General features: G+C 46.8%; 1 protein-coding gene across 1 annotated transcript in view; it reads left to right on the forward strand.

The window, feature by feature from the left end:
- The first annotated feature begins 9,941 nt into the window (after positions 1 to 9,941).
- Positions 9,942 to 21,999, forward strand: part of LOC113812176 (Protein C kinase 53E) — a 94,495-nt gene continuing 82,437 nt past the window's right edge. Inside the window, exon 1 of the mRNA XM_070123835.1 lies at positions 9,942 to 10,065. Coding sequence (XP_069979936.1) covers positions 9,945 to 10,065 — 121 coding nt within the window. The 5' untranslated portion in view covers positions 9,942 to 9,944. The remainder of the gene's footprint in view (positions 10,066 to 21,999) is intronic.

Here is a 21,999-nt window from a genome sequence, read left to right on the forward strand (position 1 = left end):
GAAAATAAAGTCCGCCAGAGGGAGCGCATGTCTCGGTGACACTGAAGTAGGAAATGGCAGAGAGAGAGAGAGAAAGAAAGAGAGACAGAATGAGAGAGAGAGAGAGAGAGAGAGAGAGGAGAGAGAGAGAGAGAGAGAGAGAGAGAGGCAGAAGAGAGAGAGAGAGAGAGAGAGAGAGAGAGACAGAGACAGAGAGAGAGAGAGGAGGGAAGGAGAAAATTGTAAGAGAAGGGCGTGTCGAGAGAACTACTCCAGCAGGCAGAGATCCCCAAACCCGGGATAGCCAAGGACCGATAAATAAACAACAAGACGTTTCTCTGAATTATTACTCAGCGCGCGCAATATTTACGAAGAAAACGGGATGATGCACTTAATAGCGGCGGGGGGGGGGGGATGGACTGAGGGGAAAGAGAGACTGCCGAAGGGAGAGTAATCGTAGGGTATCGCCAGAGGAGAGGAAAAGGGGGCAAGGGGAATTTTCTCTTCGTGAGGAAGAAAGAGAGGGGAAGGGGAAGGGAGAGAGAGAAGGGAGGGAGGAGGGAGGAGAGAGAGAGGGAGGGAGGGGAGGGAGGGAGGGAGGGAGAGGGAGGGAGGGAGGGAGGGAGGAGAGAGGAGGGAGAGAGAGACAGAGACAGAGACAGTAAGAGAAAAAGAGAAAGAGAGACAAGAGTGGCCTTAGGATCAAACGTAGCTTTGAGACGACCAGACAGACCGACAGCCGTAGCGAGACCCTCCAAAGGTCACGCAGTCCAGAGCGAACTCTTCTCGCGCAGAAGGGAAGAGAAGTGGGCGAACGAGTGGATAGGAGACAGCGAAGGGGCGAAGGAGTGGATAGGAGACAGCGAAGGGGCGAAGGAGTGGATAGGAGACAGCGAAGGGGCGAACGAGTGGACAGGAGACAGCGAAGGGGCGAACGAGTGGATAGGAGACAGCGAAGGGGCGAACGAGTGGATAGGAGACAGCGAAGGGGCGAACGAGTGGATAGGAGACAGCGAAGGGGCGAACGAGTGGATAGGAGAGGACAGCGAAGGGGCGAACGAGTGGATAGGAGACAGCGAAGGGGCGAACGAGTGGATTAGGAGTGGGTTAGGAGGAGGACGTCGCTACGGGCGTGGGTGGACGAGGTTGGGAATAGACCCGTGGATGGGTTGGGCGAGCGAGTGAGAAGGGGCTTTACCTGCGAGTTCTGCGATTGCGAGGTAAGAAAAGCCGAGAGGGAAAGGAGGGAGGCGCACGTGAGCTTTTCCTTTTTTCCTTCTTCTTTTTTTTTTCCTTTTCGTCAATGTCCCCGGGTTAGATATGCAAATGAACTGCCTTTTGTTAGTGGTTTGGATTAAGCTAAGGATATGGGAGAGGGAAAGTGGAAGGAAAGAATGAGGGAACAGTGGGTGGGAGGGAGGAAGGGAGTGGGAGGGTGAGAGAGAGGGAAAGAGAGGGAACATAGGGAGAGAGATGAAAAGATAAGGAGAGAGATGAAAAGACAGGGAGAGAGGAAAAGAGAGGGAGCCAGAGAAAGAGAGAGAGAGAGCGAGGAGGCAGGGAGAGAGAGGAGGAAGGGAGAAGGAGACAGAGAGAGAGAGAGAGAGAGAGAGAAAGAAAAGCACAAGATTTAACGATCCTAATTCCACTTCGGGAATGACGAGAGCTTGCGTGGCGTGGCATGACTGGCGGACCTGATTCTCTGACTCTCTCCCTGGCGTTGCCTTCTGCGCCTCGCCTGAGCCCCGAGTGTCAAGTGCTCGACGTCGTTTCCGCGAGTTGAATGAGTCAATCAGGGGGCGGGACCTGGGGACCTGGAGGATGCCAGTTCTTTTTATTTTTTATTTTTAAAGAGAGTAGGAGAGTATTTTTTAATTATTACTGTCACTGTTTGTTCTTTCTTTCTTTCTTTTTGAGAGAGAGAGAGGAAGAAAGTGAGAGAGAAAAAAGAAGAAAGGTAGAGAAAGAGTGAAAAAGCTAGAGAGAGAGAGAAAGAGTGAAAAAGGTAGAGAGAGAGAAAGAGAAAGAAAGAAAGAAAGAAAGTGAGAGACAGAGAGAGACAGAGAGGGGGGCCGAGAGCGAAAGAGAGAGAGAAAAAGAGAGATAGGTAGAGGTCTAGAAAGAAAAAAAAATAGAAAGAAAAGAGAGTGAGAAGGATCTCTAAGTACGAAACCGAAAGCTTTTTTCCTCTAAGGGCAGGGGCTGTTAGTAAGGGACCCAAAGGACCGAGAGAGAGAGAGAGAGAGAGAGAGAGAGAGAGAGAGAGAGAGAGAGAGAGAGAGAGAGAGAGAGAGAGAGAGAGAGAGAGAGAGAGAGAGAGAGAGAAGACAGACAGAGAGAGAGAAGAGAGAGACAGAGAGAGGGCAAGAGCGAAAAAGAAAGAAAAAAAGAGAGAGATAGGTAGAGGTCTAGAAAGAAAAAAAGAAAAAGAAAAAATAATAGAAAGAAAAAAGAGAGAGAGAAGGGTCTCTGAGTACGAAACCGGAATTTTTTTTTCCTCTAAGGGTAGGGGCTGTTAGTAAGGAACCCAAAGGAACGGGGAAAAGGGGGTCTAGAGCAAAGGCGTGCGTGGAGAACCTCTGGCCAAGGGAGGGATAAAAGGGACGATTAGATATATTCAGAGAGAATCCTGTGGGATGTTTCTCTCCCCGTGGGGTCGAGGAGGAGAGAAAGGAGGTTGTTATGTTCATTGGGATGAGAGGAGGAGGAGGAGAAAGAAAGAAGGAGGAGGAAGGGAAGGGAGAGAGAAAGAAAGGAGGAAGGAAAGGGGAAGAAAGGAGGAGGAGGAGAGAGAAAGAAGAAGGAGGAAGGGAAGGGAGAGAGAAAGAAAGGAGGAAGGAAAGGGGAAAAAAGGAGGAGGAGTAGAGAGAAAGAGGAAGGAGGAAGGGAAGGGGAAGAAAGGAGGAGGAGGAGGAGAAATAAAGAAGAAGGAGGAGGAGGGGGGGGAGAAAGAGGAGAAAGAAAAAGGAAAAGAAAGGAGGACGGGGAAGGGAGGAAGAACGGAGGAAGGAAGAGGGAAAGGAGTAGAAAGAAGAGGAGACAGATAGGAAGAAGATGGTGTAGAAAGAAATAAGGAAAAGGAAAAGAAAGAAGGAGGATAAGGAGAAAGCAGGAAGGTAAGAAAAGGAAAAAAAGGAGCAGGAAGAGAGAGAAAATGGTAAAGGAGGTAGAAAAGGAAATGGGAGGAGATAATTCAGAGAGAGAAGGAGAACGAGGAAGAGGACAAGAATCGGGGGAAAATAGAAAGGAGAAAAAACGAAGGAGAAGAGAGAGAATTCTGTAAGAAGTAGAGAGAGAGAGAGAGAGAAAGATAAAGAGAAAGGAGAATCAGAAGTGAGGAGAGTAGGAGAAAAGATAGAATGAGGAGAAGAAAGTGGGAGAATAAAGAGGATGAGAGTGCAGAGAGCGCTAAGAAGGTCTTCTTGGACCTCTTCCTCCTCCTCCTTGTTCTTCTTCTTCTTCTTCTTCTTCTTCTTCTTCTTCTTCTTCTTTTTCTTCTTCTTCTTCTTCTTCTTCTCCTCCTCCTCCTCCTCCTCCTCCTCCTCCTCCTCCTCCTCCTCCCCCTCCCCCTCCTCCCGTTCTTCCTCCTCCTCCTCCCTCCCTCCTCCTCCTCCCTCTTCCTCTCATTTCTCCTCCTCCCTTCTCCTCTTCTTCCCCTTTCCTCCTCCTCCTTCCTCCTTCCTCCTCCTCCTCCTCCTCTCATTTCTCCTTTTCTCCTCCTCCTCCCTTCCCTCCTCCTCCTCCTCTTCCTCCTCCTCCCCCTTCATTCCTCCTCCTCCCCCTCCTCCTCCCTCCTCCTCCTCCTCCCTCCTCCTCCTCACTCCTCCTCCTCCTCCTCCCTCCTCCTCCTTCCTCCTCCCTCCTCCCCTCCTCCTTCTTCCTCCTCCTTCCTTCCTCCTCCCTCCACTTCTCCTTCTCCTCCTCCTCCATCCTCCCTCCTCCTCCTCCCTCCCTTCCTCCTCCTCCTCCCTTCCTCCTCCTTCCTCCTTCTTCCTCCTCCTCCTTCCTCCTCCTCCCCTACCTCCCTTCCCCTCCTCCTCCTCCTCCACCTCCTCCTCCTCTTCCTCCTCCTCCTCCTTCCTTCCTTCCTTCCTTCTCCTCCTCCTCCTCCTCTTCCTTCCTTCCTTCCCCTTTCCTCCCTCTTCCCTCTTCTTCCTCTTTCTTCTTCCTCTTCCTTTCCTTCTTTCCTTCTTCTTCTTCCTTCTTCCTCCTCCCCTGTTTTCCTCCTCCTCCTCCTCCTCCTCCTCCTCCTCCTCCTCCTCCTTCTCTTCCTCCTCCCTCCTCCTCCTCCTCCTCCTCCAAGACGCTCCTCCCATGAGCTCATCTGTCTTCCATTCAATGCTTCTTCCTCAATCATCCTCCTTTCATAGTTTTCTTTAAACCTTCAAAAGGCCGCTGGATGAATGCTCTTATTATCTGCAAGAGAAGGCGAGGGAGGAGGAGGAGGAGGAGGAGGAAGAAGGGGTGGAAGGGGGAGGAAGAGGAAGGGGAGGAGGAGGAGGAAGGGGTGGAAGGGGGAGGAGGAGGAGGAAGGGAGAGGAGGAGGAGGAAGAGAAAGAGGAGGAGAAGGAGGAAGAAGGGGGAGGAGAGGAAGAACGGGAGGAGGAGGAGGAAGAAGGGGGAGGAGGTGGAGGAGGCGGCCAGGGAGGAAAAAGACAGGAAGAGGAAGTGGAAAGTGAGAAGCGTGGGAAAAGGAGGAGGTGAAGGAGAAGAAGAAAAAAAAAGAAAAAAAAGGAAAAGAAAGGAGATTTGAAATGGAAGATTAAATAAAGAGGAAATAAGAAGAGGAAGAGGAGAATGGAAAAAGAAGCAGCAACAAAATGGGACGAACCAGCGAGAGCAAGGAATCCCGAGGAAAATAGAGCAGCGTTAGAAAGACGATGAAAATAAACGAGAAAGTGAACGTAAAGGAAAACCTCTTTCGGTCGAGTTAGATCGCTTTAGGGAGGGGAAAGAAACGAGAGGAAAGGAGAGAATAATGAAAAAGAAGAAAAAAAAATGTATATGTGTATGATATATAATATATATGAGGGATAGCGGAGATAAAACACAGCTTGAACTGCAGAAGGAATGAGAGGAACAGAAAATATTAATAATTTTACTACGGTCTGTAATAGCGGCTTCATGGAGTATAAAAAAAAATAATAATAATAATAAAAAATAAAAATAAAAAAATAAAAAATAATAACTATAGAAAAGAAACCATATTACCTTTACTACGAAGTCCGCCATAACGGCCACAGAGAGCAATAAAATGCAGAGAGAATAACAGTAGATTGATAAAGGAAGAGGAGAGAAAACACAAGAAGAGAAATGGAAATCTTGCGAGGTAACAGGGGGGGAGATTTGCGCTTCTCGCCTCAGGGATGGGCGGGGAAGGCGGAAAAGGGCGTGGGGTTCTGGACGAGAGAGGGAGGAGGGAGAGGAAAGGAGAGGGGAAGGAAGAGGAGGAATATGGGGGGAAAGGGAGAAGAGGAAAGGAAGAAGGGGATCGGAGAGGGAAAGGAGGAAGTGGGACGAAAAAGAGGGACGTATAGAGAAAGAAAAATATGAATAGAGAAGGAAAGGAGGAGGAGGAGGAGGATTATAAGGGGAAAGGGAGAAGAGAAACGGAGGAGGATCGGAGAGGGAAAGGAGGAAGAGGGACGAAAAAGAGGGACGTATAGAGAAAGAAGAATATGAATAGAGAAGGAAAAGAGGAGGAGGAGGAATATAAGGGGAAAAGGAGAAGAGGAAGGGAGGAAGTGGAACGAAAAGGAGGAACGTATATAGAGAAGAAGAAGATGAACAGAGAAGGATATGAGGAGAAATATCGGGGGAAAGAGAGAAGAGAAACGGAGAGGGAAAAGAAGATGAAAATAGAATGAAAGGGACGTAGAGGAAAATAAGAAGAGTAACGTAGAAGGGAATGGATTTCTGACGGAGAGAGATAGAAGGAATCGAAAAAGAGAAACGGGAGGAGAAGAGAAGGAGGAGAGAGCGCAAGAAACAGTAAGACAAAGAGAGATAAGGAGAAAAAATGCCCAACACGTACATAGAAAATTATTCCCGCACATAAAGACGATGTTTGCTCCCAAGATCTTGACCTCGGGGACTCCTTGCTCTGGCCACTTGATTAAAAACAGTACCAACCTTGGCCATGAAGGTCGTCTAAGGTCAGACGTCACACCTTGTCACCCAGAAAGGTCGTCTAAGGTCAGCATCACTCCTTGTCACCCAGGAATGTCGTCTAAGGTCAGACATGACTCCTTCTCACCCAGAAAGGTCGTCTAAGGTCACACACCACTGCCTGTCACCCATAAAGGTCATCTAAGGTCAGACATCACTCCTCACCCACGAAGGTCGTCTAAGGTCAGACATGACTCCTCACCCAGAAAGGTCGTCTAAGGTCACACACCACTGCCTGTCACCCATAAAGGTCATCTAAGGTCAGACATCACTCCTCACCCACGAAGGTCGTCTAAGGTCAGACATGACTCCTTCTCACCCAGAAAGGTCGTCTAAGGTCAGACATGACTCCTCACCCAGAAAGGTCGTCTAAGGTCAGACATCACACCTTCTCACCCAGAAAGGTCGTCTAAGGTCAGACATGACTCCCTCTCACCCACAAAGGTCGTCTAAGGTCACACATCACTCCTTCTCACCCACGAACCCCAAGAGACAAATATCTTCGTCCGTGTAGACATCGCCACCTTCTTCAGCCTCGCCTGCAGGACGTGGCTTCCTTACAACACCAGTTTCCCCGAAGGACTTGCCCATCCCGAACTTTTCAGGCTGTGTTAGACCCGACTGAGTTCCCCTGGTCATTGTAGGGTCTTTTATCTACATTATCTATATTAGGAAGGGATATGAGGAGAAAGAGAGGGAATGAGAGGTAGAGAGAGGGGTGAAAAAAAAGCTGTGAAAGGGGTTCAAATTATGGGGAATAAAGAGATGAAGAAGAGGAAGAAAGAACTTTTTTTATCTACATTATCTATATTAGGAAGGGAGATGAGGAGAAAGAGGGGGAATGAGAGAGGTAGAGAGAGGGTGAAAAAAAGCTGTGAAAAGGGTTCAAATTGGGGGGAATAAAGAGATGAAGAAGAGGAGGAGAATAGAGCTACGGAGAGAGAGAGAGGGGAATGAGAGGTAGAAAGAGGGTGAAAAAAAAGCTGTGAAAGGGGTTCAAATTGGAGGGGGAATAAAGAGATGAAGAAGAGGAAGAAGATAGAGCTACGGAGAGAGAGAGAGAATTAGATCGTAAATAATATTTTATCCTTCACTTGAAGAAGATAAAGAAGATGCAATCTCAAGAGTGCGGGGATTACCTCGAAGGAAACGCTGCTCGAGATGAAGGAGGTAGAGAGAGAGAGAGAGAGAGAGAGAGAGAGAGAGAGAGAGAGAGAGAGAGAGAGAATGAGAGAGAGAGAGAGAGAGAGAGAGAGAGAATGAGAATGAGAATGAGAATGACAGAATGAGAATGAGAGAGGGAGAGGGAGAGGGAGAGGGGAGAGAGAGAGGAGGAGGACGAGAGAGAGAGAGAGAGAGAGAGAGAGAGAATGAGAATAAGAGAGAGATGGACAGAGAAAGAGAGAGAGAGAGAGAGAGAGGAGGGAAGAGGGAAAAGGAAAGGGGAAGAGGGAGGAGGGAGGAGGAAGGAGGGGGGAGGGGGGAGGAGGGGGAGGAAAGAGGGAGGAGGGAGGAGGGAAAGAGAAAGAGAGAGAGAAAGACCGAGGGAATAAGCGATAGAGGGAGGGAGGCAAGGAAGAAAAAAAAAAGAACACGAGTAAAAAAATACAGCAGAATGACACAGTGAAGGACAAAATTGTGGAAGGAAGTTGAAGACTGAACACACCAGCTGATAACGAACGTAGGAATAGAGCGAAAGGAGAGACGTATATAGTAAAGGATTACTGGACGTGTAATGGGGGGGAAGACATTATTGTTTGGGAAAAAAAAAACACTGTCGGGAAAGATGCAGAAGGATAATGCTGGCCAGATGATGGATGGTGATGGATGAGGCGAGAAACTGTGGGAAAGAGTTGGAGGAGAGAGAAAAATGGAGGATTGAGGGTTTCTGTGGGGAGTCCTGTTGGGGGAGAAAGGGAGGGGTTGGGGGGGGAAGGGTGTGTGTATGGGTGTGTGTGTGTGTTTGATTGCTTATATATATATTTGTGTTTGTGTGTGTTTGAATGCTTTTATATGCGTGTGTGTGTATGTGTTTGAATGTTTTTATAGCGCGCGCGCGCGTGCGTGTGTGTGTGTGTGTGTGTGTGTGTGTGTGTGTGTGTGTGTGTGTGTGTGTGTGTGTGTGTGTGTGAGTGTGTGTGTGTGTGTGTGTGTGCGTGTGCGTGTGCGTGTGCGTGTGCGTGTGCGTGTGCCTGTGTGTATTCGAACCTGCGAACAACCAAAGGATCACACTGAAACTTGAGTGCTCTTGTGATTCATATTATACCCTTTTACCCGAAACACATATTTACAGCCGCCGGGGAAACGTCTCTGTCTCGAAATCCATTTTATGATTTTATATTCGCTGTATTTGAGGATCGCATAGCCAGCGGCGACGGCGTAGACGAAAGTACATTTGTGTGAAAGCGGTGTCGGGTTTCTTTCAAGCTCCTGGAAGAAATCGTAGATGTAAGAATAGATAGAAATAAAAGGAAAATAGATAGTAAGTAATGGGCCATCCATTGGTGTCATCGTGACCTTCTCTTGTCTTGTATTTCTTCGATATTTCTCATCATTTCCCCTGCATTATATTCCTTTTTATTTATTTATTTTTCATTATTATCCTTCTTTTTTATATCATCCGTATCCTTCATCGCTACTATGCTTATTATTATTGTTTTGACTCTTCTTCAAGATGTTCTCCGTATTTCTTCACTTTTTCAACACTTTCTCTTTTTAACTCCATTTCTTCTTCATTTTCTCCGTCTTCTAAACTCCCCCCCTTCTTCACCTTTTTCCTTCGTCTTTCTTTACTTCCTCATCATTCTCCCACTCTTTCAAGCCTCTCCTCCTCCTCCTTTCTCTCCTTAGCATGTAATATGAACGTCTTCCAAACTTCTCCTCTTCTTCATCATCATCTCCGCCTATCCCCCTCTTCGTTCTCCCCGTCTTTTTCTCACTTCCTCGCCTCTCTCCCCTATCCCCCTTCGTCATCATTTTCTCTGCCTTTTCCTCTTAATTCACCCCTGTCTTCCTCCCACCTTCCTCGCCTCTCTCCCCCTCTTTTCCCCACTTCCTTATCATTTTCCACCCTCCTCCTCCACTTCCCCATCATTTCCCACTCTCCGTCCTCCAAGCCTCATCTGACCTCATCTTCTTATCTCTCCCCTCATTCTCCCCGCCTCTCCCCCACTTCTCCATCATTCCACTTCCTCCACCCCCACATCCCCATCATTTCCCACCCCCTCCTTCCTCCAAGCCCCATCTAACCCGCTCTACCCTCTCTCTCCCCACTTCCTCGCATCTCTCCCTCTCTTTTCCCACTTCCTCCTCCCCACCTTCTCCATAATTTTCCACCCCACCTCCCATCATTTCCCACCCCTTCCTTCCTCCAAGCTTCATCACTCCCCCTCACATACACACACACTTCCTCATCATCCCCACACTTCCCCATCACTCCCCACCCCCACCTCCTGCCAAGTCCCCATCTAACTTGCTCTCCCCCTCTCTCTTCCCCACTTCCTCATCATCCCCCCACACTTCCTCATCATCACTCCCCACTTCCCCACCCCCCTCCCTGCCAAGCCCCCTCTAACCCGCTCGCCCCTTCTCTCTTCCCCCACTTCCTCATCATCCCCCAACATCCCCATCACTCCCCCTCCCTCCCTGCCAAGCCCCATCTAACCCGCTCTCCCCCACTTCCTCATCATCCCCCCACACTTCCCATCATCCCCCATCACTCCCCCCACCCCCCTCCTCCCTACCAAGCCCCCTTCTAACCCGCTCTCCCCTTCTCTCTCCCCCCCGCAGCATGTAACATGAACGTGCACAGGCGGTGTACGGAGAGCGTGCCCAACCTGTGCGGATGCGACCACACGGAGCGCAGGGGCCGCCTGGAGCTCAAGATCACCTGCGTCGGGAATAAGCTGACGGCCGAGAGTGAGTACTTTTGTTGTTGTTTGTTGTTTGTTGATTTTGTTGTTGGTTTTGTTGTTGGTTTTGTTGGTGATTGGTTAAGTATTGGTGTTGGTGTTGATGATCCATCATTATTGTTATTATTGTAGTATTGGTGTTGGTGTTGATGATCCATCATTATCATTATTATTGTAGTATTGGTGTTGGTGTTGATGATCCATCATTATCATTATTATTGTAGTATTGGTGTTGGTGTTGATGATCCATCATTATCATTATTATTGTAGTATTGGTGTTGGTGTTGATGATCCATCATTATTGTTATTATGAATTGTTGTTATTGTTGTTATGAATTGTTATTATTTATTTATTGTTTATTATTATTTGTTGTTGTTATCAATATTATCATCATCATCATCATCATCATCATCATCATCATCATTATCTTTATCATCATCATAGTCATAATCATTGTTATTATTATCATCATCATTATTATTATTATTGTTATTATTATTATTATTATTATTATTATTATTATTATTATTATTATTATTATTATTATTATTGTCATTATTATTGACATTATTGGTATCATTATTATTATCATTATTATGGTTATTGTTCTCCATATTATTCTTACTCTTGTTCTTCTTGTTATAATTATCATTGATAGCAGAATTAGTAGTAATTATTATTATTACTCTCATTATTTCTCTGGTTTGTGATCATTCTTTTTCGGAATAGTTTAGACTTTAGAGGAAAGAAGGAGGTAGGATAGCTGCGATGATTGAAAGGAAAGGGGAGATGGGAGGAAGGAGGTAGAGTAAGGAAGGATATGAAGAAAGGAGATGGGAAGAAAAGGGGAGAAGGAACAGGGAAAAGAAGTGAAAGATATAGATAGAAAGAAAATTAGAAACAAAACGGAAGTAGGAGGCAAATAAGGGAGAGAGAAGAAATAGAAGTAAAAAGGATTGATAAAAAAGGAAGAAGAGAGAGAGAAAAAAATATTATTTTACGCGAATAGGTAACCAAAGCTTCTCCATCTTTCTTAGCTGTAATAAAATTTTCTTTCGAGATTTTCTCACGGTGTCAGGACTTCTAGATCCACGCGGAGATGTGGGTTCGGGCGAATAACACGTGGGCGTGTCTTTTTACGCCCGTTTTATGCCTATTGGTGGATTTGTTAAGGCTGGTTGTCTCGTTTATGTGTAGTGTATGTGTTTTTATGTGTATAGTGTTGATAGATTTATGAGGTTTGGGAGGTCAGTGTATGCTGTTTTATTTTTATGAGGTATGGGGACCTGCTGGTGGATTGATGTATTTTTAAGGTAGAGGAATTTACTGTATATTGATATGTTTTTTATGAGGAGGTTTACAGGATATGTTTTTATGAGGTATAAAAAATCTACTCTAGATATATTTCATGAGGCATGAGAATCTACTCTATAGATATATTTCATGAGGTATGAAAATCTGCTCTATAGATATATTTCATAAAGTATAAGAATTCACTATATATCTTCATTTTCTTTGTCATACACGGGAAAAAATAATAATAATAATAAAATAAGAATAATAAATAAAATCACATTTAAACACCAATAACAAATAACCAAATAACTGGCTCTTCCTAAATCCTGTTTCTGGAAATCCCGAAGGAAGAGGAGATACACGAGGAGGAAAAAAAATCGGAAAAACTTGACAGGATTGACAGCAAGAGAGAGTTGGGGGGGGGGGGGAGGGATAGAGGAGGAGAGGGAAGGGGCAAGAGAAGGAGAGGGAGAGAGGAGGAGAGGGAAGGGGCTAGGAGAAGGAGGGAGAGAGGTAGGGACGGAGGGAGGGAGGAGGAAGGAGAGAGGTAGGGACGGAGGGAGGAAGGAGGAGAGGGAGGGATAGAAGGAGAGAAGGAGGGAGCGAGGAAGAGAGGGAGAAGGAGAGAAGGAGGGAAGGGGCTAGAGAGGGAGAGGGTGGGAGGGAGGGAGAGGGGGTGATGTGCTGGCTGACTCTGTGTTTTATTTCGAGGGGAAAGGAAGAGGTAGGATAGAGAGGGAAAGAAAGAGGAAAAGGAGGAAAGGGGAGTGGAGAAGGTGAGAGGGAGGGAAAGAAAGAGGTAGAGTAGGGAGAAAGAGGAAGAGAAGATGAGGAAAGAGGGAGAGGAGAAGAATGTGAGAGAGAGGGAGAGACAAAGAAAGAGGTAGGATAGGGAGAAAGAGGAAGAGAAAGCGGTAGGGTATGGAGGAAAAGGAAGTAATTGGAAGAGGAAAAGAAGGTGAGGAGAGAGAAAGAGAGAGGAAAAGAAGGAAGGGGAAGAGAAAATGAGAGAAAAAAGAAGAAGAAAGAGATAGGGCAGGGGGAAGAAGAGAAGCAGAAAAGCAATACTAAAATAAGAAGCAGAAAATAGTTGGAAGTAGAGATATATATATAAAAAGATAGACAGACATTGATTAAAACCTAAAAGAGGAAGAGAATGTAATAAATGGAGAGAGACGATAAGATTAAAAATAGGGATTATTGATAAAAAAGGAGAAAAAGGGAGTCGCTATATACAGTTACCAAGAAAGATCTGTCACCTTATAGGGAAAAAAATATGCAAATTAGAGAGGGAAAATCACCATAGAAAGAAAAAGAAATACGAAAAAGAGAAAAAAAAAGAAAGTGAGGGAAAATCACCATAGAAAGAAAAATAAATACGAAAGAGAGAAAAAAAAAGAAAGTGAGGGAAAATCACCATAGAAAGAAAAATAAATACGAAAGAGAGAAAAAAAAAGAAAGTGAGGGAAAATCACCATAGAAAGAAAAAGAAATACGAAAGAGAGAAAAAATAGAAAGTGGGGGAAAATCACCATAGAAAGAAAAAGAAATACGAAAGAGAGAAAAAATAGAAAGTGGGGGAAAATCACCATAGAAAGAAAAAGAAATACGAAAAATAAAACAAAAATAGAAAGTGAGGGAAAATCACCATAGAAAGAAAAAGAAATACGAAAAAAAATAAAAAAGTGAGGGAAAATCACCATAGAAAGATAAAGAAATACGAAAAAGAAAAAAGAAAAAGAAAATCACCATAGAAAGAAAAAGAAATACGAAAAAGAGAAAAAAAAGTCACCATATAGGAAATAAATGAAAGATAAAATTTTGTAATGCGATAAAAGGTAATAAAAAAAAAATCACCACATCGGGGAAAAGTAAAGATAGTAAGCGATAGTCAGTATAGAAAGAAAGAGAGAGAGAAAATAAAAAGAGAAGAGAAGAGGAGAGAAAGGAAGGAGAAGTGATTTGGTTCTCGCCTTCGAGGCTTCTTTTTCATCTCCCATTTTTTCTTTCTTTCTTCTTTTGTTTTTTATCTTTGCTTTACTTCTTTTTGTCTGGTTTTCTTTTTTCTTTATTGCTTGTTTTCTTTTTTTTCTTTTGTTTTACTCTTTTTTCTTTTCTTTTCTTTTTTATTTTGTTATTATTATTTTTTTTAATCTCCTTTCTTTTTTCTGTTCTTCTTTTTCCTATTTCCTTTGCTTATCCCCCCCTTTTTTGTCAGTTTTATACTTTTTCTCTCTTTCTTTTCCACTTTACATTCGTCCTTCGTCTATGAAATAATTGTGAATAAGTATAAAAAAGTGGAGAGTGATAGAATGTAAAAAGAAAACGCAGAAAAAAGAAGAATGTAAATGGATGAAAGAATGAAAAATAAAGATTGGAGAGAGAAAAAAAAAAACAATGAAATTTGATGAAAGAGGGAAAAATAAATATTTGGGAGAGAAAGAGAAACAACGAAATTTGATGAAAGAATGAAAAGATAAAGATTGGGGTGAGAGAAAAAGATGGATTGGATGAGAAAGAATAAAACGAGAATTGGCGAGAGGGAAAAAAAAGAAGAGAAGGAGAGAGAAAGGAGAGACAAACAGTGGCGAAGCGTGAAGCGTGGAACAAGATGCCGTAAAAAGGATATAAAAATGAAAACGAAGGAAGGGAATGATAAAATAGGAGGAAGGGAAAGAAAGAAAGAAAGGAAGGAGGTGGGAGGAAGGAGTGGCAGGGGAAAGGAGAGAGAGAGAGAGAGAGACAGAGACAGACAGACAGACACATGCAAACAAATAATCATTAATTAGAGAGGAAAAGAGACACACTGACAAACAGAGAAAGAAGAATAAGGGAGAGACAGACAGGGACGAATAGAAACCGAGACAGACAGACAGACAGAGACGAATAGAAACCGAGACAGACAGACAGACAGAGACGAAGAACAAAGCACAAAAACAGAGACGAAGAACAAAGCAAAATAAATAAATAAATAAATAAATAAATAAAAATAAAAAGAAAAAAAGATAACGAGAGATGCAACACGAGCCAAGAAGAGGACAGAGGAAAACAAAGGTGAAAAGGCTTAAGCTGAGGACGAGGTCGGCGAGGATTTCATATGATCCCGCGGCGCATCTTCTCCTCGAGGACCTTCATGGACGAGCCGAGGAGGAGAGGAAGCAATTATTGTTTTGGAGAGATTTGGAGGCGATTTGGAGGAAGAGGCGGGGGCGGGAGAGGGAGAGGGGGGGGGAGAGGGGGAGGGAGAGGGAGAGGGAGAGGGAGGGAAGAGGGGTGAGAGAAAGAGGGAGGGAGAGAGAGGGAGGAGGAGGGAAGAGGGGTGAGAGAAAGAGGGAGGGAGGGAAAGAGGAAGGGAGGGAGAGGGAGAGGGAGGGAAGAGGGTTGAGAGAAAGAGGGAGGGAGGGAGAGGGAGAGGGAGGGAAGAGGGTTGAGAGAAAGAGGGAGGAGGAGGGAAGAGGGGTGAGAGAAAGAGGGAGGGAGGGAGAGGGAGAAGGAGGGAAGAGGGGTGAGAGAAGGAGGGAGGGAGGGAGAGTAGGAGAAAAGGGAGAAGGAAGTGGAGGGTGAGAGAAAGAGGGAGGGAGGGAGAGGGAGAAGGAAGGGAAGAGGGGTGAGAGAAAGAGGGAGGGAGGGAGAGGGAGAAGGAGGGAAGAGGGGTGAGAGAAAAGAGGGAGGGAGGGAAGAGGGAGAAGGAGGGAAGAGGGGTGAGAGAAGGAGGGAGGGAGGGAGAGTAGGAGAAAAGGGAGAAGGAAGTGGAGGGTGAGAGAAAGAGGGAGGGAGGGAGAGGGAGAAGGAGGGAAGAGGGGTGAGAGAAAGAGGGAGGGAGGGAGAGGGAGAAGGAGGGAAGGATGAGGGAGTGAGAGAAAGAGGGAGGGAGGGAGAGGGAGAAGGAGGGAAGAGGGGTGAGAGAAAGAGGGAGGGAGGGAGATCGAGAAGAGGGACGGATGAGAGAGTGAGAGACAGGGAGAGGGAGAAGGAGGGAAGAAGGGAGAGAGAAAGAGGGAGGGAGGGAGATCGAGAAGAGGGAAGGATGAGAGAGAGAGACAGAGAGAGGGAGGGAGGGAGGGAAGAGAGATGAGACAGAGAGAGAGGAAGGAAAGGAGGGAGGGAGGAAGATAGAGAAAGAGAGACAGAGACAGACAGGCAGTGAGAGTGAGAAAGAGAAAGGCAGCAAGCGAGAGAGAGAGAAAAAAAAAACTACGACCTCTCGGAGGCAGAATCTGGCGTCCTTGGCCCCTTTTAATGAGGACGGACGACCTGGAATGCCGAGGAGGACAGAATAACGACCCGATCCGAGTACTTCGCCTCGACTACGACAACGAAGACGACGATGATGACGATGATGGTGATGATGGTGATGATGATGATGACGATGACAACGACGACGGCGACGATGATGATGACGACGGTGATAACGATAACGACGACGACGGTGATGATGACGACGATGACTATGACGACGACGACGACGACGGCGACGGCGACGGCGATGATGACGACGATGACTATGACGACGACGACGACGACGGCGACGGCGATGATGACGACGATGACTATGACGACGACGGTGATGATGACGACGATGACTATGACGACGACGGTGATGATGACGACGATGACTATGACGACGACGACGATGACGATGACGACAACGACGACAACGATGACGATGATGATGACGATGACTACGATTATGACGACGACGACGACGACCCGGGCGGGTGGCGGGCGCGCGGGGGCGGACGGTGGGCGGGTCGAGAGGATCCGCCCGAGAAGAAAAGGTCGGGGCGGAGGCGAGGCGGAAGGTCGAGGCGGAAGGTCACCGCATCACAGGTTCATTCAGGGGCCGTAATGAGGTTCCCGCGATCGATGTTGCATTGATCCTCATGCCATGCGGTGATCTCCCTTTCCCCCCCCCTTCTCTCTCACCCTCTCTCCCCCCCCATCCCCCCACCCCAGCGGGAGTTCTCGGCACCCTGGGGGACCCCCCGCGGTGCATTGTGGGTGTACCTGTGGCGCGAAGGTGGAGGGCGTGGGGGGGTATGGGGAGTGGGGGTTGGAGGATGGGGAGGGGGGTTAGGGGTGGAGGATGGGGAGGGGGAGGGGGATTAGGGGGAGGAAGGAGGAGGATGGGGAGGGGGAGGAAGGAGGAGGGGGAGAGGGAGGTCTGTAAACAAGAAGCGATGCTGGGTTTTGTCAGTTTCGGGTTGGGTGGGGGGCGGGGGCGGGGGGGATGCAGATGATGAGATTGGGGAACAATGGTTTCTCTCTCTCTCTCTCTCTCTCTCTCTCTCTCTCTCTCTCTCTTTCTTTTTCTTTTCTCACTCTCTCTCTCTTTCTTTCTCTCATTTTCTCTCTCTGTCTCTCTTTCTTTTTCTCACTCTCTCTCTCTCTCTCTTTTTCTCACTTTCTCTCTCTCTCTCTCTTTCTTTTTCTCACTCTCTCTCTCTCTCTCTCTCTCTCTCTCTCTCTCTCTCTCTCTCTCTCTCTCTCTCTCTCTCTCCCTCTCTCCCTCTCTCCCTCTCTCCCTCTCTCCCTCCCTCCCTCCCTTCCTCCCTTCCTCCCTCCCCCCCTCCCTCCCTCTCTCCCTCTCTCCCTCCCTCCTCCTCTCTCTTCCTCTCCCTCCCTTCCTCCCTCCCTCCTCTCCTCCCTCCCTCCCTCCCTCCCTCCCTCCTCCCTCTCTCCCTATCTCCCTCCTTCTCCCTCCCTCTCTCTTGATCTGTAAGAATTTTGTCCTTCGTATGGCGCTCACACTTGTTCATGAACAGTGCGTCACGACTTTCGCCCTTATGGGACTCCCGGGCCGTTCATTTCACCGAATATTTGAACTCCTGTCGGCTGAGTGTGTGTAGCCTCCGGGGAAGAGTCTTCTGTGAGGGTTTTCTTTGAGCGTTTCGTCTTTTTTTTTTTTTTTTTTTACTAAACTTGTAACGCGGGAAGCTGGTTTTGTAGTCTTGAGGTTTCGTCTGATCTCCGGTCTTTCCTTTTATTTTGATTCTTTATTTTTAATTTATTTATTATAATTTTTTTTTTGGTATTTGAGTTCTTCGTCTTCTGTTCCTCTGTTCCTTTTTTTTCTCCTCTCATATTCATTCTCTCTCTCTCTCTCTCTCTCGCTCTCTCTCTCTCTCTTTCTCTCTCTCTCTCTCTCTCTCTCTCTCTCTCTCTCTCTCTCTCTCTCCCCCTCCCTCCCTCCCTCCCTCCCTCCCTCCCTCTCTCTCTCTCTCTCCCTCTCTCTCTCTCTCTCTCTCTCTCTCTCTCTCTCTCTCTCCCTCCCTCCCTCCCTCCCTCCCTCCCTCCTCCCTCCCTCCCTTTCCCCTCCCTCCCCCATCCCCCTCTCTCCTTCCTCCCTCTCCCTCCCTCTCCCTCCCTTCCTATCCCTCCCTCCCTCCCTCCCTCTCCCTCCCTCCCTCCCTCTCCCTCCCTCCCTCCCTTTCCCTCCCTCTTGATCTGTAAGAACTTTGTCCTTCGTATGGCGCTCACACTTGTTCATGAACAGTGCGTCACGACTTTCGCCCTTATGGGACTCCCGGGCCGTTCATTTCACCGAATATTTGAACTCCTGTCGGCTGAGTGTGTGTGTAGCCTCCGGGGAAGAGTCTTCTGTGAGGATATTCTTTAAGCGCTTCGTCTTTTTTTTTCTTTTTTTTGACTAAACTTGTAACGCGGGAAGCTGGTTTTGTAGTCTTGAGGTTTCGTCTGATCTTCGGTCTTTCCTTTTATTTTGATTCTTTATTTTTTTTTTTTTATTTTTTTTTTTTTTTTGGATTTGAGGTCTTCGTCTTCTGTTCCTCTGTTTCTTTTTTTTTCCTCTCATATTCTCTGTCTCTCTGTCTCTGTCTCTCTCTCTCTCTCTCTCTCTCTCTCTCTCTCTCTCTCTCTCTCTCTCTCTCTCTCTCTCTCTCTCTCTCTCTCTCCTTCCCATCCCTCCCTCCCTCCCAGCCTCATCCCTCCCCTCCCCTCCCACCCTACCCCTCCCTCCCTCCCAGCATCCCTCCCTCCCTCCCTCCCTCCCCCTCCCTCCTTCTCCCTCCCTCTCTTGTGATCTGTAAGAATTCTGTCCTTCGTATGGCGCTCACACTTGTTCATGAACAGTGCGTCACAACTTTCGCCCTTATGGGACTCCCGGGCCGTTCATTTCACCGAATATTTGAACTCCTGTCGGCTCTCCCTCCTCCCTCCCTTTCCCTCTCCCTCCCTCCCTCTTTCCTCTCCCTCCCTCCCTCCCTCCCTCCCTCCCTCCCTCCCTCCCTCCCTCCCTCTCCCCTCCCTCCCTCCCTATCTCTCCCCCTCCTCCCTCTCCCTCCCTCCTTCTCCCTCCCTCTCTCTCTCTTGATCTGTAAGAATGTTGTCCTTCGTATGGCGCTCACACTTGTTCATGAACAGTGCATCTCAACTTTCGCCCTTATGGGACTCCCGGGCCGTTCATTTCACCGAACATTTGAACTCCTGTCGGCTGAGTGTGTGTAGCCTCCGGGGAAGAGTATTCTGTGAGGGTTTTCTTTGAGCGTTTCGTCTTTTTTTCTTTTTTTTACTAAACTTGTAACGCGGGAAGCTGGTTTTGTAGTCTTGAGGTTTCGTCTGATCTTCGGTCTTTCCTTTTATTTTGATTCTTTATTTTTTTTTTTGTCTTTCCTTTTATTTTGATTTTTTTTTTTTTTTTTTGGGGGGATTTGAGTTCTTCGTCTTCTGTTCCTGTTTTTTTTTTTTTCCTCATATTCTCTGTCTCTGTCTCTGTCTCTCTCTCTCTCTCTCTCTCTCTCTCTCTCTCTCTCTCTCTCTCTCTCTCTCTCTCTCTCTCTCTCTCTCTCTCTCTCTCTCTCTCTCTCACTGCTGCTTCCTTATTTCGCGGCTCTCTCTCCCACTTTTATTTCCACCATTTTTTACCGTCTTTCACGTTCTCCTCCTTTTTGCTCTTTTACTCTTTTCCTTTCTCTTTTCAGCTCTCCATTCTATCAACCTCTTCTCTCTACTCTCATCTCGTCTTCTCTCTCTCTCTCTCTCTCTCTCTCTCTCTCTCTCTCTCTCTCTCTCTCTCTCTCTCTCTCTCTCTCTCTCTCTCCCTCTCTCTCTTTCCCTCTCTCTCTTCTCCCTCTCTCTCTCTCTCTCTCTCTCTCTCTCTCTCTCTCTCTCTCTCTCTCTCTCTCTCTCTCTCTCTCTCTCTCTCTCTCTCTCTCTCTCTCTCTCTCTCTCTCTCTCCCTCTCTCTCTCCCCTCCCTCTCTCTCTCTCTCTCTCTCTCTCTCTCTCTCTCTCTCTCTCTCTCTCTCTCTCTCTCTCTCTCTCTCTCTCTCTCTCTCTCTCTCTCTCCTTTCCTCACCCTCTCCCACACGATCCCCCCCCTCCCTCTGTGTCTCCCTCTCCCTTTTCCAATTCACCCCTTCCCCCCCCCCCCTTTACACCCTCCATTTCCCGCACTCGATCTCCCTTTCGCGCTCCATGAAATCCCGCCTTAGTTTTGTGAAGCTGGAGCATCGATGCATTTAAATTGCCTCGATAATCTCGGGGAATCCGGAACCGTTACATTTTTGAATCTCGCGCGCCGCACTTCATCGCCCGCGAAACCGATCCCGCGCTCGTGATTGGCTGGTTTGAATGACGGCGGCGACGAGGGCGGTTGGCGCTGTGAGGGAGATGTGCGAGGCGGTTAAGAAGAAGGATGGGGAGGATAGAAGGATGGAAGAAGGGGTGGAGGGTGATGGGAAGAGAAGTGAAGAGGAGAGAAGGAGAGGGATGAGAATAAACGATTCTTGTTCTCACTTACGTCTCCATTTCTTTCCGACTCTCTTTCTCTGTCTGTCTGTCTCTCTCTCTCTCTCTCTCTCTCTCTCTCTCTCTCTCTCTCTCTCTCTCTCTCTCTCTCTCTCTCTCTCTCTCTCTCTCTCTCTCTCTCTCTCTCTCTTTCTCTCTCCCTCTCTCTCTCCTCTCTCTCTCTCTCCCTCTCCCTCTCCCTCTCTCTCTCTCTCTCTCTCCTCTCTCTCTCTCTCTCTCTCTCTCTCTCTCTCTCCCTCTCCCTCTCTCTCTCTCTCTCTCTCTCTCTCTCTCTCTCTCTCTCTCTCTCTCTCTCTCTCTCTCTCTCTCTCTCTCTCTCTCTCTCTCTCTCTCTCTCTCTCTCTCTCTCGCTTTCGCTCTCTCTCTCTCTCTCTCTCTCTCTCTCTCTCTCTCTCCTCTCCCTCCTCTCTCCCTCTCTCTCTCCTCCCTCCCTCTCTCCCTCCCTCTCTCCCTCCTCCTCTCTCCCTCCTCTCCCTCCCTCCCTCCTCTCTCCTCTCTCCTCTCTCTCTCTCTCCCCTCTCTCTCCCTCTCTCCCTCTCTCTCTAACTCCCTCCTTTCATTCTCTCCTTCACCCTCTTCCCCTTCCTCTCTCCCCTCACTCTTCATCAGTTCCGCTTCACTCTTCCATTTCCCTCCCACTCCTGCTTCTATCGCGGTTTCCCCAAGCACCCCTTTCCATTGTTGTGGCTGAAGGGAATGTGAGTAGAAAGGACATCCCTTTAGAGCAAGTGATGAGAGGTTGACGGGTGATTGGGGAGAGCGGACGGTGAGGGAAGGGAGAAAGAGGGGAGAAGGGAGAATATAGGAGAAAGAGGGTAGAGAAGGGAGAATATAGGAGTAGAAAGAGGGATGAGAAGAGAGGAGAAGGGAGAATATAGGAGGAGAAGGGAGAATATATGAGGAGAAAGAGGGGAGAAGGGAGAATATAGGAGGAGAAAGAGGAGAGAAGGGAGGATATAGGAGGAGAAAGAGGGAAGGGAAGAGAGGAGAAGGGAGAATATAGGAGAAAGAGGGTAGAGAAGGGAGGAGAAAGGCGAGAAGAGAAGAAATGAGATGGGGGAAAAGGGGAAAGTAGAGAATAGACGAAAAGAGAGGAGAGGAGTAAAGAGAAAAAGAAGAGAGGAGAGGGGTAGAAAAGAGATGAGAGAAGAGAGCGAAGGAAAAAAGAGAAAGATCCACACACAACGTAACAAAAGTGAGAGCGAGAGTGGACAGTGGACCAAAGAGAGAGAGAGAGAGAGAGAGAGAGAGAGAGAGAGAGAGAGAGAGAGAGAGAGAGAGAGAGAGAGAGAGAGAGAGAGAGATGTAGGGAGAGAGAGAAGAGTAGAAAATAGCTTAGGCTCTTGATGGAAGTGGCAGGAATAGGCCTATCCTATGTCGCAACATTTGAGCTCGGTGACTGTATTGTTTTGTTATTATTATTGTCTTTATTACTTTACTTCGGTGATATTGGAATCAGAGATCGTAGCATCCGGTTATGGTTTTGTATCTTTATTTATGCTTGTTTTGTTGTTATCATCGCTGTTAATAATGTTATTTATTGTTATTTATCACCTTTTTTTATTTTTTCATTTATTTTATGTGGCGTAATGCTGAGAATCATCATTATTGTTATTGTTATTATTATGTTATTGTTACCCTTATGGTATCAGGGAATTGAAATAAGTACTATTGTTATTGTTATTCTTCCTTTTGTTGTTTTATGATGATGATCGTGTTTGTAATGACGGAGATACGGAATTATTTTACTGGTGTATTGTATTTACTTCGATGATTTAATTATTTAATTATGTGTAGTGTGTTTTTCTTGTTAACAATTAATTGATTATTAATGTTATTAATGTTTTGTTCTGTTATTATTATTGTTGTTATTATCA

Source organism: Penaeus vannamei, chromosome 7, assembly GCF_042767895.1.
Source record: "Penaeus vannamei isolate JL-2024 chromosome 7, ASM4276789v1, whole genome shotgun sequence".
Taxonomy (NCBI): domain Eukaryota; kingdom Metazoa; phylum Arthropoda; class Malacostraca; order Decapoda; family Penaeidae; genus Penaeus; species Penaeus vannamei.